The 16362-nt window shown below is 50.0% G+C and overlaps 2 protein-coding genes across 2 annotated transcripts in view; one reads left to right on the top strand and one right to left on the bottom strand.

Annotated features, from left to right (window-relative positions):
* The window catches only part of MAPKAPK3 (MAPK activated protein kinase 3), a 129020-nt gene that overhangs the window by 57283 nt on the left and 55375 nt on the right, over nucleotides 1–16362 (top strand). The window lies entirely within an intron of this gene.
* On the bottom strand, nucleotides 4592–13976 carry CISH (cytokine inducible SH2 containing protein). The gene is made up of 3 exons (XM_005026454.6): nucleotides 12872–13976; nucleotides 8202–8428; nucleotides 4592–7708 (listed from the first exon to the last, which is right to left on the bottom strand). Exons 1-3 carry the CDS (start codon nucleotides 12916–12918, stop codon nucleotides 7206–7208), a joined length of 777 nt encoding a protein of 258 aa, XP_005026511.1. The 5' UTR covers nucleotides 12919–13976; the 3' UTR covers nucleotides 4592–7205.

Genomic DNA, 16362 nt, shown 5'->3' with positions numbered 1-16362 from the left:
GTTTTCCATGGGCCGATGGTTGCATCCCAAACTGGCATTGCCAACGTACCGACTGGTGTAGTTGTAGTTGGAGGTGAATTCAAGAGAAGCCACCATGTATTTGTACAATGAGCTTGCTTTCTGCTTTCAGTGAAGAAATGCCCAGGCTGGGATTTTTGCTGGTGGGGCAGTGTGTAAGGAAGGCTTTTCTTGTATGACAAGCTGCGCTTCAGCCTTTTAGTTTTCTGTACAATACTTTCTTCTAATGCCAAATTCACGTCAGAATTCCACCAAGGATAAAATCCTTGCTTGTAAAGCCTGGAATATCAAGTGGAGCAAATTCAGCCCTGAAGTAACTGACCTCCCATCACACTCAATGGGAAGTGAACCTGGGTTGAGCCCGTTTTGTTTTGCAGGTTTCGCAGGCAGGGCTGTGTCAGCACGAGCAGCGCTGCTCCAACAGCTGCAATCAGGAAAGCTGCAGTACCTTCCAGAGCAAGGCAATCACATGATGGAGTTACGCAGGCTGCCAGGCTGGAGTCCAAGAAACTCAAGTCCTGGCTGAGCTCCGCCACCGATTTTTGGTTGACCAGCTCATCCTTTGTCCTTCCATCTGGCATATTTATATCAGAAGTTTTTGTGAAATACCAACTCTCTGATTATATGTTTGGACATTCGAATGCTGCAGTAGTCAGTATTACTTGAAGTTCTCATTGTTACTGTAGTTGCATGGGGTACAAGAAAGCAAATGCCTTTCCTCTATAGATAAAGTGCTCTCAAATAACCATTTTTACAACTGCCATCATATTCATGTTTGCAACTCAAATTGAAGCAGCTGCAACGTGCAGTTATACCACAGGTAGGAAGTAATGTCACTTCAGGAAAAAACCTTGCCAGCAGGAGCAAAAAGGGTGAGAGTAGTTCCTGATCCCCAAAGGAAAACCCTTTTCTGCAAAGCTAGAAAGGTCTGTGGGACTGGAAGCAGTTCTGACTGCATCCTTTACTCTGCTGGGGCAGGCTGCTTTCTTCGGTAGCTGTTTTTTTCTGTGCTTAAGCTTCTGAGATGGTGATTGTGTAGGGATGCAAGACCAGCTCCACGTGGTGCTGACCTGGAGCCCAGCAGCCCTTCCCCAGCTGTGACCAATACTGGGTGATTAAAAGGAAATCGTGAGGATTAGGCCACCAGTGGTTTGCAGTAAAATTTCCTTTTTCATCAAGCCTCGTCTTCATCTTTAATGAATGTTAGCTGAAGTGCTGAGGTTTTGTTGTATTCCTTTCTCTTTCCTAATCAAAAAGCCCTCCAAATTATTACATGAGCCGTTAAGTTATTATGTAAAATCCAAACCGTGGTTTCCTTATAGGGACCTTTTCATAGTTTCCTTTTGAAGTTTATTGCCCAGGCTAATGGTGAAACTGTTAGAATGATTTTTCTTCTGTCGCGTGTATATTTTGCCTGCCAATAACCTCCTTGGAACAATATAATTTTTTTTCAAAGAAATAAACAAAAACCTAATTCTTGCTAAAATTCAGAGCAGTATGTTTGTATACGCTCATCAATCTACGTGATGCCGCCGGTGAAAGCCTCTAAGCTAATTTTATTCCTTGGCCCAGTTTGTCATTTTTCTTCAGGCTTGTTTTTTGATGTATAGCGGAGGTGACGATGGATGTCTGATTGATGTTGCAGCACTACGCCTGCTCCCAAAGGCCACTCTCCTTATTTGCTGGCACAGCGCATAGCACAAGCCATGCGATCGCCGTGCTTCACAGCAAGCCGAGTGGAAGATCGAAACGGGGCTCACATGAAACGGCATCAGCCTCCCTGCATTCCTGCTCCCCCACACTCTGGCACAGGTGCTTATTAAAAAATACATATATGTAGGCAGGGCTGGGTGTGGGCAGAAAATTGACATGTCTCAAAGGAAATGAGTCTGAGTCTCAATGCGTTATCAATGCACTTAACGACGGCGCAGCCCTCTCCTTGCTGTCATGCCGTTAGGCAAGGCTGGTAGGACCGGGTTCTCCAGTCCTCCCTCTTAGAAATTCAATACTAGGCTGCTGCAAACCCAAAAAGCCAAAAGGATGAATATTTCTGCCCAAGGACAGGGCAGATCTCTTGAAATAATGTCTCCTTTTTACCTTTGGCTAGATTATTTCATATGGAGCTGCCTAGTCCTGTGATTTTTTTTCTTTCATTTTCATATGGATGATGGGAGGGGTTCAATGAAAATAAGACGTCGGTGTTGTGACGATACTGCTGGCACTGAGTGAGCTGGAAGATGTTGCCTGGCATCCAGAGTTGCAGCTTTACCAGCGAGTGCTGCACCCCGTGCTGCAGACCCTCCGATGGCCATAGGGGTGGGGATGAGGACAGTGCATTTCCACGAGGATTGCAAGTGTTTCAGCAGCCGTTTGGGAGAAGAGGGCTGTGGCTAAGTGGCTTTTGACAGATTTGAACATGAGAAAATGATTGGGCAGGACAGAAGAGCCATACAGACATTGGCCAGTTAATTTTGATTATAATTCTTGTAATTTCGTAGCTAGCAGATGAGCCTGACAATGGAATTTGGACTGGAAGTGCCTTGTATCAGTTTGACTGGTTTAAAGCACCTGGCCATGTCTGTCGTAAGAGAATGACTTACACTGCTGATTCACTTCGGTTTTCTGCTGCTTCATCTGGCCTGTACGAAGGGAAGTCATGCTCTTGGGAGGATCTCAGGAGAGGAACGGGATTCAGTACATTTGAGAGGCTAGGAACATGTGCATGTGAGCGGCTTATTTTTCCCTTGCATGTGTTGCTGATTCAGAAAGCTGATTATTTCAGACAGCAAATGTTACCATATGTGCCTGACGAACTGCAGGGTGTTGCTGCTCTGGCAGCGAGCCACGCTAGCATGGTTTCAGTCATGGGCTGGGATTTCTATTCCCTGTCCTATCAGTCTGCTTTTCAGGCTCTCGGTGAGGGCTCCACATCCCTGTGCCTATCTGTAGGCAGAAACTGCAAAAGAAGAGAGAATCCAACCCAACCGCCCTGCAGTGGCTGAGCACACCATGCAGGTGCTGCCGGGAGAGGTGTCACGGCCATACTTCAGTGACTAGAAAGGTCAGTCTGCATTTCCACGAATGTCCCTATTTCCAGAGGTGTGCAACTCAACGGTAAAAATCAGTTCAGTCTGCACGGAGGTTTGGCACAGGAGTTCTCAGAAAATGAACCTGTTTGCTCTAACAAAATGTGCTGAAGATGCAGGAGTGGGAGTTGTTAAGATAACAGCCGATGCAGTAAAACCACGTGTGATTGCTCTTCTGTATGGGCTTGACTCATGCCCATCATTTCTTCCTTGAACCTGTGGAAAGGAAGCAGCAGGGGTTCATAGATGTAGCTAGGGGTTCATAGATGTAGTTTAGCCCAGCTAAGAAATGAATAAATCACTGAATAATGTATCAGCAATGCTGCATCTTTCTTTTCAGTATTTTTTGGGGTTTTCCAAGTACCCTTTAAAACGAAGGTGCAGCTTTTCATTCCTTTTAGTTTTGTGTTGTTTGTTTTTTTTCTCCCCCCTCTACCTCACTTTCCACATTTCCCGTAAAAGCAAGAGGGACACGATTGTTTTTGTTTAATGACCTAAACCCAAGCAGGATATTCCGTTTGCCAGCATTTCCTGGTCGGTGAGCGATGATGAGGGTCTGGAAACAATGGTTGCTGATGAGGCCAGCCCCACAACCAGCCTGGGAAGGACAGCACGTGCATTGGGAATACGTGAAAGCAACAGCTTGAACTTCGAACTGGATTCAGAATGGGAGAATGATGGAGAGGGGCTAAGTGAGATTTCCTTTTTTTTCCTGAGCACATTTTATTGTTTGCATTGGCTGAGAGCACACCGTGCCTTGCCCCTGGCAGGCGGGGGGGTTGTGGCATGGGCATCTCTCCTGGGCAAGGAGTGCAGAGGGGCGAGTGTGGGGCACAGGATGGCAGCGGGGTTCCCCCAGCACACATCCTCCACCTGGCAGTGCCAGGCAGGTGGGGTGGCCTCTGTGCCACCGCAGGGCAGATCCAGCTCCCCAGTCCCTGCCCACAGGGAGAGACCGAGGCCCAGCGGCCGCAGAACGTGGGCAAAAAGCTGATGCCATGAGTCTCCCATCCAAAGCATGGCCTGCGCCTGCTGAACTCCTCTTTCAACACGACCATGAGCAGAGTTTTTCTTTGGGGCCAACGTCAAGCCTGCTGTAAACAAATTGCCAAACTTCCCGTTACGTTCCATCTCCTTTCCCCTAGATTGTAATGGTTTTCTATGGCACACAGAAGCGACACAAAAAGCGTTCCTGTGTCTTTGTGCATTGTTTTAAAAATGTTCCTTCGTCCCTTGGTAGCGTGGGACTCGGGGTCCGCCACTGCTCGTCTGTGTGCAGTAGAAACGAGGCCCACACCGCTGTTGATTTTGGTGTTAACTCTCCCAGTATCTGAAGGGCTTTTCTTTTTGATGAGGGTTTTTGTGTCTTGTTTGGAAAAAAATGGTCAAGACTTTGCCCAGTCTTCTTGGCGAGGATTTTTGTGACTAGCAAGTGAATTCATCCATCAGGATTTTACCAAAGACTTTTACATCGATTGGCTTTAAAATATATTTAAAATGTTTATTTAAAATCCAAGTCAAATGATTTTTAACAAACTGTCTCAAGATAGAAGAAACTGACTTTTTGGAGTAACTGTATTGTTTATTCTTTGTATTGCAGTAGCACCTAGAGAACCCTATTGTGCTAGATGCGGTACAAACATACAAGAGAGGTGGTCCCTGCCCAGATGAGCTTACAGCCTTCAGCTTAGCCCCTGCACTGCCCTGCTGGTGGATTTACCAGGCATTCATTCTCCTTACGTGCTTCTGCTGGCCTGGCTGGACCCTCCTGGGGCAACAAGGCCAAACCTGCAAGCTTTGTTTCCTCATTACCCCCAGCAGAGGAAAGATCAAGTAGGAGGGAAGTTTAGAGCTGAACTACTTGCCCTTTTCTGCTGTACAATTCTCAAACTGAGCTTTAACATGCTGCAGATACCAAGGCTGTGGCCAAGCCATGCGGGCTTCCTGAGATCACTGCTGCTCCTTGAAGAGCGGTGGTTTCCTTGTTCCCAGTGTCCTCAGGCAGACAGAGGTGTTTGGATAAAAGGAAGCCTTTTCAGTGGTTTATGTTATATATTATTTTTAAAAATGTTTTGTTTTGCCTTTTCAGTTCTCATTCAGTGCCTTCTCATGGTTGCTGCCATATGGGGCAAGGGGGGAAGGATACAATAAAAAGCAAACCTGACATCACACACTGTCAATCATCGAAGTATCAAAAACAAAGCTTTCAAGAGCACAAACTTGTATAAATGGGGAAGAAGGGGGCGGGAAAAGGACACTGACTAAGCACATCAGGCCATCTTTCCTTCTTTTGGGCAGCTTTGACTTAGGGTGGAAGGAACTCCACCCACCGTTTGAGCTTGTCCCCTGGGTCACCATCCCATCCTTCCTCACCTCCTCTCTCAGCCCTCAGGTACAGCTGGGATTTGTCTCCTCTGAGTTACAGAGCCTTAGAGAGAGAGTCTCACGGAGGGCTGAACAAGGCATCCTTCAATCAGTTCATGCCTCGCGAGGGCATGGGGTCTTGGGAGCAAAATAAGCCAAAGGATCATTTCTCTAGTCTTGTCTGTTCCCCTCTCTGCTCTCACTCAGTGGCATGGACTGGCTCCTCCAGGCTGGGGAGGTAACAGGATCATGCAAATGAAGGAGAAGGGGCAACCTCTCTGTCTGTGCTTGTTTTGGGGTAGGTCCCATCTGCTCTTTGTCCCTCCCATCTGTAAAAGAGCAAGGGAGAGCCATTGTGCTTCATTTGCAGGGGTGTGAAAAGGATGGGGTATGAGAATTAAACCCAGAGCAAAAAAATCTGTTTAAAGATAACAAACATGCAAGTCTGAGAAAGGGAGAAGAGAGGTCTGGACCTTGGCAGAGAGAGAAGTTAAATTGTGGTTTCCAGTGTGTGCTAGAACATTGCTCTGATTGAAGCCACATGGCTTGTGAATAATGCTGGCAGAAGCAGAGCAACTGGCAGTCTGGCATTGTGTTCACAGAGGGGAAGGACAGCTCTTTCTGCTGAGGTGCATGCAACTTCTTCTCCCCCCACAAATAAATAAATAAATATCCTGAAGCTGTGTGTCACCGGAGCAGCTCAGCAGAGCCGTCTCTGAACCCCTGGTCAAGGAGACACTGTTCCTGCCCCATGTCTCGCGAGGCAAGGGCAGGAGCAGGGACACGAGCCAAATGCAGAGTGCTCTGAAACCAAATCCTTCTGCCTGCAAATAAGAAAGTTGGCTTTCTGATTGCTTGTTTCTAAATGTTGTGTCACAAACTTCCTTTCGAGATGGAGAGGATGGAAAAATGGGATGAGTGCTCCCTGGCCCAAGCTCAGCACCCAGAATCTCCGCTTCGAGTCCTCAAGGAAGAAAGGCTTCCTCCGAGAAGCCTCCCCTCCCCAAATTATGACCCAGCGTGCATCTTTTGGAGGTACACAAGCTGCTCCTGATGTGCTTTGAGGTTACGATACCCAGCCCCCTGTAGCTAAGAAAGAAAGAAAATATTTTGTACAACGTAGAGGTGGGTCTAGATGCAATCATCTGAATCCCACATAGCCAAGTCTGCGGGAGCTTGGATGTGGACTCCAGTGACCTGTTACAAGGCAGGCTCAAACACGTACTGTTTGGATGTAAATCCAAATCCAAATTCCCACAGATTTTTGGCTGCCAGTTGTCTGGGAGCCTTTAATCTATCTCTAATTCCACAAAAGAAAAAGAAACAAAACAAAACAAAAAAACAATAAAGTAAAAGGTGCTTTTAAAATACCATGAGGAGAGAAACTGCCATGGAAATAAATAGCGAAAATAACAAGGTTAACATCTCCGGGGTCACAGCAACTCTGAAATTCAAGTAGTGTGCACAAGCCTACAGCACTTTCTCACAGCCGCTGTGGGCGCAGCCTGAGGTTCAGAGCTTGGATTGTGTCCCATTGTTCACTGAAACAACCAACTCCTCCCTGGTGCTGGAATGGATGTAGAGAGAAGGGGAGAGGAAAGGCGGACGCAGTCTCTGCTGATCATCAGCTCTTCGCCGTGCCCACCCGACGCCGTGCGGTAGCGGGCCAAGGGCACGTCAGAGTTCTCTCATCATTCCTGCTCCCGTCTGTCGTGCCTGAGACGCAGCGGCCGCGCTTCAGAGCTGGAAAGGGTATTGCTTCAGATAGTCCCCCATCCGCCTGGGCAGAGGGAGCTGGTCCACTGCGGCCGTGGACTTGTTAATCCGTAGCCGGCACAGGTGCTGCAGGCTGGGGATGGTGTCTTTGCGGCCCAGCGGCCGGATGAGTTTCAAGTGTACTGCTGCTGCTGCCATCTCTTTCTGCATGGGAGGTAGAGGAGACGGAGGCGGGTAGGGAGCCTCGCTCTTGCTTTCCGTTGTGCAGGACATGACGTAATGCTGGATGAGGCTGACCACGTCTGGGAAGGCCAGGATACGAGGTTTGGACAGGTAGTTGGAGTCCAGCCGGAATTTGCTGTCAGTGTACTCGATGCGCACGTTGGTGGGACCTCGATTCGTCTTGACAGAGAGTGTGAACAGGTAGCTGGGGTGGGTGCTGTCCCGCACCAGGAAGGTGCCCTCCGGCATCTTCTGGAGATGCTGCTTGGCCTCGCTGGCTGTGATGGATCCCCAGTACCAACCTGGAAAAGCATCCCAGAAAGAACTCGTTAGGGAAAGAACGTTTCGAAGGACGGGCGGTGCATTTAGGAAAGCCTTGAAGCCTGCTAAGTTCAGGGCCTGGAAAGTAACCAGGTGCAGAATTTGTAAGACCATCAGGAAAGATGGCAGTGTCAAGTGCCAAGGGTTTCACAGCCTCACTGGGGCTTGGGTGGGGGGTGAGTGCTTTTGCAGCTACAGGAGTTTACACAGAAAGAGGGGCTTCTCTGTTCTTTCTCTGGATACAGTTAAAAGAGACAAAGATTTTGCTTAAGTTAGTAATAAATTACTTCATGAGACAAGTGCTGAGTTTGCAGAGAATGAAAATACTCTTGCTGCACCCACAACTGGCAGCTGTGCCTGTGACAAGACCCAGCTCCTGTCTGAGTGGGACCAGGAGATCCCTCTTGGAGCTCTGACCGTGGAGCTGGCTCCCTGCTCCCCTCTGTCCCCACGGCTTTGTGAGCTGCCCCTTACCAGATTCCCGCAGGTAGGAGAAGGTTTTCGCGATGCAGAGAAGGTCTTCTTCAGGGTCTCGCGTCTGAGGTGGGTTGTTGTCTGGAACCGGTGCTGCAAAGGCAGGCGCAGACTCCTCCTGGAAGGCTGTGACTGGGAGAGGCTGCATGATCTGCTCCGGCAGATCCACCGCAATGCCCCTGAGTGACAGTCGCCTGATCTTCTCCTCCGCCAGCAAAGGATGAGGTCTGAAACAAAGGGCATACTGTGCTGTTTTTCCTTGCCTTGAAAGAGGTTGCGATGAGTGTTCAGAGCGTGCTATGTTGTGCGACAGCGTGTTCTGCTCTACAAACAGACCTTCAGGACCAGTAGGTGTCAGACTGGCAAGGGGGAGAATGACACAGCTGAAGAAGAGCCCTTAGAAAGGACAGACGCTGGCTTCCTTCACCTTGGAAGAGGTGGCCTATCTTGCAATTTGGGTTGATTTGAAATCTGATGGTTTAGATGTTGCCTTTTAATATCTAGTTTCAGAGGCAATGAGGTTCACAGCAGCATTCCAGCTCCGCTTACATCATTATGGAGTTGGAACATTTCTTTTTCTGTCAGTGGGTTTATTAGTCATTTACTGTACTATAATTAGAAGCAGAAGTGGCAACAGCCTGGGTTTTGTCCTACCCGCTCTCTACTGAAGGTTGACCCCATCTTAAATGTGCCTGTTAGAACGAAGGGTGAGCTGATCTACTAGCAGAGTAATGGGAATACTTGCTCTCACCAAGCCCCTGCACTCACAGACCTGGCATTCAAGGGCACAAAGGAGATCTCAGTGTGACCATGATCCCTGCAGGATTACAGCAGCAGGAGGTTCTGCCACAGCCGGGCTGCTACGAGCAGCACTCCCCAAGCGTTAGCGTGGCTAACAGCAGGCAGTGGCTTTGTGCCCCTGGAGCCCTGGTGGGTGCCAGGCGCTGCTCTGCAGCAAGGCAGAGCTCCAGGGACAGGGGCGGGTGCCCCAGAGCTCTCCATGCCCAGCCAAGCTCCCGAGCAAAAACATGGGACTCTGTCTTCTCCTTGAAGCTCTTTGCCTTCTTACGTTCTTCTCCCTGTTCTGCTGCACGTCCTGTGTTACAGCCCCCACGCTCTCACTTGCTTAAGGCATTCTTTCAGAGACTCAGAACAAAAGAAGGATGAGTTTCCAGGGAAATGCAACACAGTCCTCCACGCGAGGCTGTCCCAGCACCACAGGAACCAATGGGGACTACAGAGGTGGCCACCACCTCCACCCACATCGCTGCAGAGGAGGGGAGGAGATTCCAAAGTTGTAAGCTTTTCCCTTCCCCTCTTCTCCTCCTCTGTGCTTTATAGAAACAGATACACTTTAGGTACCCATGCGGAAATGCTGTAAACTGATCTTCACCTGATCGCCACTAAGTCCCAGAGATGGGACTGGGAACCAGAAGAAGGGATTTGGGAGAAAAGTAGGCTGGATAGAGCCTGAAAATGATTTCATGATGATTTGAGAGTGAGAGCCAGTCCACTCTGTGAGCCTGTGTTTCTAATAAAACCATGTAGGTTTGGAGTAAGGCTTTTGTAAGCCAGTGGTAAAAATGAATCTACAAAGCGTGACTCTTGCCCACGTAACACATGGCAAAACCCCACTGTTCTGCTGGGACTTATAAAAGAACATTCTTCCTTTTTGCCATGTGTCAAACCGTGTTCCAGAAGCAGGGTATCTACTGCTTCTGCATGGCATTTAATCCTCACGTAGTAATTTCTATTTATGGCTAGGTAGCCAAATGTGATTGCTGTCCCTTATCTTCACCGGGCACCCTTGGCCACCAGGAGCGCGTTTTCAGTCGCTTTGGCAGCACGGTGGATCTGAACACGCCCTGGTACCTGGCACCAGCTGCTGGGAAACCTCAGCTCTCTTTTAAGTCTCACCTGAGCTGCCTTTGTGGGTGACAAGGGCTGCATTTTATAGATAATTAGATGTCTCCTTAACGTGATGGTCTTCATGAATGTTTCCTGCACTCCTGGGAAAAGGAGATTCCCAGTTCTCCGTTCCCCTGTTTGGAGCAGGGAGGGCTGCAGGCCGGGTCCCTCCCTGCACCGAGGAGGTACTGTGGGCACACGGGGCTGCTGGCAGGGCAGCATCTCGCAGGCGTGCTGCTCTCTGCCCGTTCACAGAGCTGCCAGTGACTGAGTTACTCAGAGCCCGTCCCGCAGCCCTCGCTGCCCGCTCTCTCCCCCAAAGCTGCGCACTGCAGGCCAAGTTCCAAAGCTCTCCTCACTGCGTTTTGCCTGGAAAGTTTTTTCTGGCCTACCCATTGGGAAACCATTTCCCATGCAAAGAAAGGTTTTCTTGTTCCAGGCACGGAACTGCTCTTTTTTTGTCTTTCTATAAACCTGCTTTGGAGAGGCGATTAGGAATTGGCTAGGTGACTGGGATGGGACAGGAGAGATAGCAAGGCTACGTGGGGAAATACACTCCAGTTTCTTTGCAGAAAGCCATTAATTCCAGTCTGTGTCCAAAAGACACATCAGCTGCATGTATTTTCCAGTAGGTTTCTTTTCCAGAGCCACTGGTCACCCCTCTGAAGGAGGACCCATGTGTGCGAGGAGACGAGGCTTCCCTATGCTCTCTGCTACCCGAAGCTGAAGGAGCCCCAGCCCTGGGCAATCCCAGAGGAGATTCTTCCACTGCAGCCAGGGAAGGACCATGCTACCGCTCCTATTTTCCTTCCACGCGCCCACCTTCTGCCTCTGTTCCCCTCCCTACAAAAGGAATCACAAAGGAGCTTGGTGGAACGCAGGGGGGATAAAAAATTCACCCAGACCAGGAGGTGTGGGTGTTTTAAGCGACTCAAAGTAGTCTGAAGAAAAAAGAGCTGCTGCTGTGAGCTAGCAGAGCAGCTCCAAGCACAGGAAAGGGAGGGCAGAGGGATCAGGGAGTAATGGCTGACTACGGCGTTTATGGAGAGGGGTACAGTCAGAAGGAAAGCACATTTGCAAGAGGGACGAGAAGAGTTTGCTGGCATAAGGACGTGTTGAATAAGGTCTGCTGACATGAAAAAGTCAGCCCTTTACTAGGGACAGAGTGAGTATTTGAACACAAATAGCACTCGTAAGAAAGAGAGAGACACACACAAAATCAGCGTGAATTGTTAGTACAACAGCTGCGATGAGGAGGAAAACAAACGTAAAAGATTTGGCAGCTCTGGCTGGTACGCTTTGTGGAGTCTCGAGAGAAACAGCAAATGAACTTCCAGTGCTTTGGCAATTAGTGCTTCAAAAAGCCTTGGAAAGCCAAGAAAGTTAAGAGAATAGATAAGTCTGATACCATTTAGTGTTAGCTTTGCAGTTACTTTGCTGATAAGTCCTTTGTAGCACAGTACAAGTAGTACGAGAAAAAGTGAGTAGAGCTGCCCTGCTTTCTGTGAGCCACGTCCCAAAACTCCCATGGGAGCCTGGTCTGACTAGGGGGGAGAGTATGGAGGCTGGGAGATGTGAAATCCTGTAGGGCAGTGAAAATGGAACAATAAATGCTCACAAAGAGGATATGAAGAGACAGCCATCTACACATCTGGCTATGTAACATGCTCTTGGTGGGAGATGGGAAGCAGTAGCTCCAGCACATTAACCCCGGAGGGAAGCTTCAGATAAGGGTTTCACAAAGCATAAGCTGAAAAATGAATTTCCATTGCCGTGGCTGCAGGAACTGCAGCAGTACACTGAAAATGAGAGCAAAAATGAGCAAAGGAAAACCCACTCGAGTAGTAGGAAAGTATTGGTAAGCACGAGCTCCGTTGGTCTATGGAACGGATTTGGGGGGAAAGTGGCAGAAAAGTCCCCGTGCTTTAGTCATTTAGAGCGGACAAGGCAAATGTGGTAACTGAGGAAAATCCGCTGCGGGCAGCAGGGGTGGGCAGCCCGGGCATTTCGGCTCAGAGCGGAGCAAACGCCAGCACTTCCCAAGCACACAGCGTGTGTGAGGGCGCGGGGTGACTCCTGCAGCCCAGGTACTCACACGGGCTGGTGACCATGAGCCAAGCGGATCGTACGGACACCGAAGGGCCGACACGGCGCTGCCGGAACCCAGTACCAAAGAAGGGGCTTTGCCGCTTCCTATTTTACTGAACCCATATTTCTGTGATGTAACTGTGTATGTGGCTCCTCTGGCTTTCCTGTTGGCAGCGTGCTGCGTGTGGGGAAGTCTGTGTATATGCACTTACATTTAACACCACACAGAAAAGCAACAGAGAAAGGAAACCATGTGTTCAGCAGAAATATTTACTTAGGAGCAGACATGGAGGTCTGAGCTCCAGGGACGGCTCTCCCCGCGGGCAGCGTCAGAGAGCCCGGACAGTTTGGGTCTGCATCCCCGCGGGTGCTACACACAGCGCACCAGACAGCGCCCGGGGTTTTACTGAGTTTGATTCCCCAAAAGAGTGGGAATACTGAGTAACTTTTCAGCAACAGAAAGCAGAGAAATCAGGAATACTTCATGGCCGCATGGTTTTGGCCACAGAACCTACAAGGCAGACATACAGGACCCACACAGAACTCAGTGCTCGGCCAGCCTAAGTCGTCCCCATCCCATTGTCATGTCACACACAGAAAACCACCCCAGGGAGCCTACAAATCCTACAAGGATCCCACTATGGCTTTTAAAAGAAGGCTGCACAGTGTCTTACCCCTGAACACAGAGGATCATGTCACTCCTGGACCAAGGGAAAAGCATTAAGTCTTCAGGAAGGTGGCAAACGCTTTCTCCTCTTCCTTCTTGTCCTCCTTGGCTCCTTTTCCTTCGCTTCCCAGACGGACCAAGCTCTTTCCAGCCTCGGGTCCGGGCTTCCCAGGAGGAGGCAGCGGGCACGTCCCGGCCCTGCTTCAGCCCCGCGTCGGCTTGGCGGGGGACTCGGCGGGGCGGTGGAGAAGAGCGAGTTCTCGTGCCGCTTTCCAGAAAGCAGCAACGGCAAAGTTTTAAAAATAACCAGAGAAAAGGGAGACCGCGTCCGTCTGGAGAGGACCTGATCTTCCTCCGAAGCAGCCTCTTAGGAGAAAATGGTAATATTCAGAGCACGCTGAAATAATAATAAATAGGTAGGAATAAATAGCCTCTCCCCGAATGCATGGGAGAGGGGAGCCGGGAGAGCAGCAACCTGCTTGTTCACGGACTCCAGAAGTAATGAAGCTCCGAGAAAAAAAAAAAAAAAAAAAAAAGAGCGAAGAAAAAAAAAAAACCTACTAAGTAATCTTTTGTTTGCCCCTTTTAATCTGTTCCAGGAAGTGAGGGATTCCTGGAATCGCATTGTATTCGCATCACTCTTCCGATATCAACCACGCGAAAAAAAAAAAAAGAAAAAAGGAAAAAAAAAAAAAGAAAGAAACCAGCCCCCTTCCCCCCCCCCTCCGGCAGGTATAAATAGCCGCGAGCGGAGCGGGCGCGCTGCTGGCAGTGCCGGGGCTGCGGCTGGGGGGCGAGGAGCGGAGCGGGGAGAGAAGAGAGGAGAGGGGCCGGGCTGAGCTGGGCTGATCTGAGCTGATCTGATCTGATCTGGGCCGAGCCGGGCTGTGTTGGGCCGGGCCGGGCCGGGCGCGTGTTCGCGGAAACGCCTTTGATCCATTTCCAAGAACTTTCCAGGAACGCGGGGCCGCCGCGCCGGGCGCTGCCAATGGGCGCCGCCGCCGCCCCCGCCCGCCGCATGCGCGGGGCTGAGGCAGAGCCCGGGCGGCTTCGGGCACCGCAGGGCCCCGCTCCGGCCCCGCTCCGGCCCCGCCGCCTCCTCCTCGGCCTCGGGGAGCTCCGGGACCCTCCGTGGGGCCGGGGAAAGCCGCGAGAAAATCGGCAACCGCGGCACGCAGCCGAGAGATAGCTTCATACCCCCCCCACCCCCCTCCCCGGGCTGTCCAGAGCTGGCAGAGGCTGGCTGGGCAAAATGGGGTGGAAATAGCGCCTTTGGGGTTGTTGGAGGGGTTGGGTTTACACGCAGCACCGGGTCTTGCTTCCCTGCCACAAATGGGCAGGTTCCTCGCCTGCTGGAGGGGGAAAGGAGTGTGCCAGGGGTGCTGCTGGGCACCAGTTGTGTGGGGCTGTAGGGAGCAGGGTCTCCTCCTGGGTGGGCATCAGCCCCTGACAGCCTTTTGCTCCTGCCCTTTATCGGTGTTGGGTGCTGTGGCAGCAGGGAGATGCTCACAGAGGGGTGAGGGCACCCCAGGGGTGCCGGCACACAGGTCCCCTCAGCCCATTCGCTTCTGCTCCCACCGCGGGCTGCGGCTCACCCTGCTCCTGGGCATGTGTAAAGCCATGGTGGAGTGAGGGGACAGCCGGCCTGGAAGATGACCATTTTAAAAAAAAAAAAAAAAAAAAAAGCAGCTAATGTGTATGAGAATTAGTGAAAGCAGCTTTCATCTTAACTGGAAACATTTTAGGGGCCTACCTCAAAAAATGGGTCTAGCTAATGCCTGGGCTGTTTTACCTACAGTCAGTATCACTGACTGCCTAGAAGTCAGGGCTCAGCAGCACTTCAGCACTCTGCCTCTTTTCGGTGCTCTGTGTGAGAGCTTTGCCTCTCGCCGCTGTTCTGCGTGTCATGGGAATGCCCGAGGTGGGAGGCAGGACAGTGTGCGGGCCTTGCCAGTGCCCTGGGCTTCTGCAGCTGGGCACAGGGAATAGAAATTGTCACCATCCCAACAAATTAGTTCCTTACACCCAGTTTATACCAATGTAAGTGGCTCCCAAGGTTTCAGATTTGAAGAGTGAGGACATGGCAAAAGCAGCTACAAGCAGTATTGTTGGGTGATAGGACTTGGTTGGTTATCAAAGATTTCAAGGAAAGCTCACAACGAAGTCACCGAGGCAAGAAAGTCCAGAGCTGGTGAACCACAGGTAGTCCCCTCGGACCGTTCCCAGCACAACAGCACCATCTACTGCTGAGCCCTGCAGGAGCCAGCCGGCCACGGGCCCCTCTTCTCTGCGGTCAGTGCGGCTCCCTCAGGTGTCGGACATTGCCATCATCCTGCAGAATCGGTGTAAATGAAAATTACATCCAACATCATAATTCTAGAGCGAGGTCTGTGTGTCTGAGGACTAGATTTACCTCTCATTATAAACTTGTACATGGGAGATGGAAAGAAATTTGCCCCTCTGTAAAGCCATCTCTATCCCTTGCTTACCTGTATTATAAGGTAAACAGCATGTGAGCGAGCAAATAGCAATAATAAGCATTTATTCCCCATTTAAATGGACCATCTCACAATCTGGATAAGGCCCACCAATTTTTCTTGAAACAGCAGCACACAAGAAGGTGATGAGCTTGCTATCGTGCTTTGGATTTCCCAAGCCAGTGTGGAGCAATGGGGCACTCCAGGTGGTGGGCGAGCCGTGCCGTGGGTATGGGACGTGCAGAAGCAGAATGTGCAGGACAGCAACAGACCTTATTCAGGGCTACAAGGAAATACCTTGGTGCTACCGTAAGCAGCTCACCACATTTGTTGTCCCTAGGCTTGCTGGCATGCAGTGACCTAGAAAACAATTGCAGTGTGGCATTTGTTAGGAACTTCTCTGCTTGTATCAAATGCTGTGGCTCTGAAAAAAAAAAAAAAAAAAGTTGCATTCCTGAGTGATCTGGGTGGGCACCCCAGGGCTGTCAGACAATGCTGTTATACCCCTTGGTTGAGGATCCCCTTCAGTGAAAGAGATATTCATTGCTTGTGCTCCACTGCAGCAGAAAATGAAGCACTGTCTTCTGTAGACAGATCTGAAGATTTATGATGTTTTAGATTTATGGTACTTCTAGAAAAAAAAAAAAAGTGAAAAAAAAAAGTATTTTCTTCTTTTTTTTAATCTCTCCGCTGAAATAGAATTGTCCAACTGGCATCTCTATCTCCCTCCATAGATAAGCCGTGTCTGAGTGCTGCTGCTGCTCTAGAGATCCCCAGACAGCAACCCTTAGTGGAGGAGCAGGGATGGAGCCTCCCAAACCTTCTCACCAACCAAGACAAGTTATCTGTAAGAAGGTGTCTGGTTCCAGGATTATAAAATAAACTGTCCTACCCTCTTCTGTATTTCTCTAGAAATATCCCTCCGCTGAGGGATACGTGTGCTGACAGGGAGGAAGTTCCTTGAGGAACTAAGGCAGGTATTAGGACACATCCTGCAGATTGTACAAGGCTGATGATCTTC

The sequence above is a fragment of the Anas platyrhynchos genome, chromosome 13 (genome assembly GCF_047663525.1).
Source record: "Anas platyrhynchos isolate ZD024472 breed Pekin duck chromosome 13, IASCAAS_PekinDuck_T2T, whole genome shotgun sequence".
Classification (NCBI taxonomy): Eukaryota; Metazoa; Chordata; class Aves; order Anseriformes; family Anatidae; genus Anas; species Anas platyrhynchos.
This window is presented reverse-complemented; position numbering and strand designations above follow the sequence as displayed.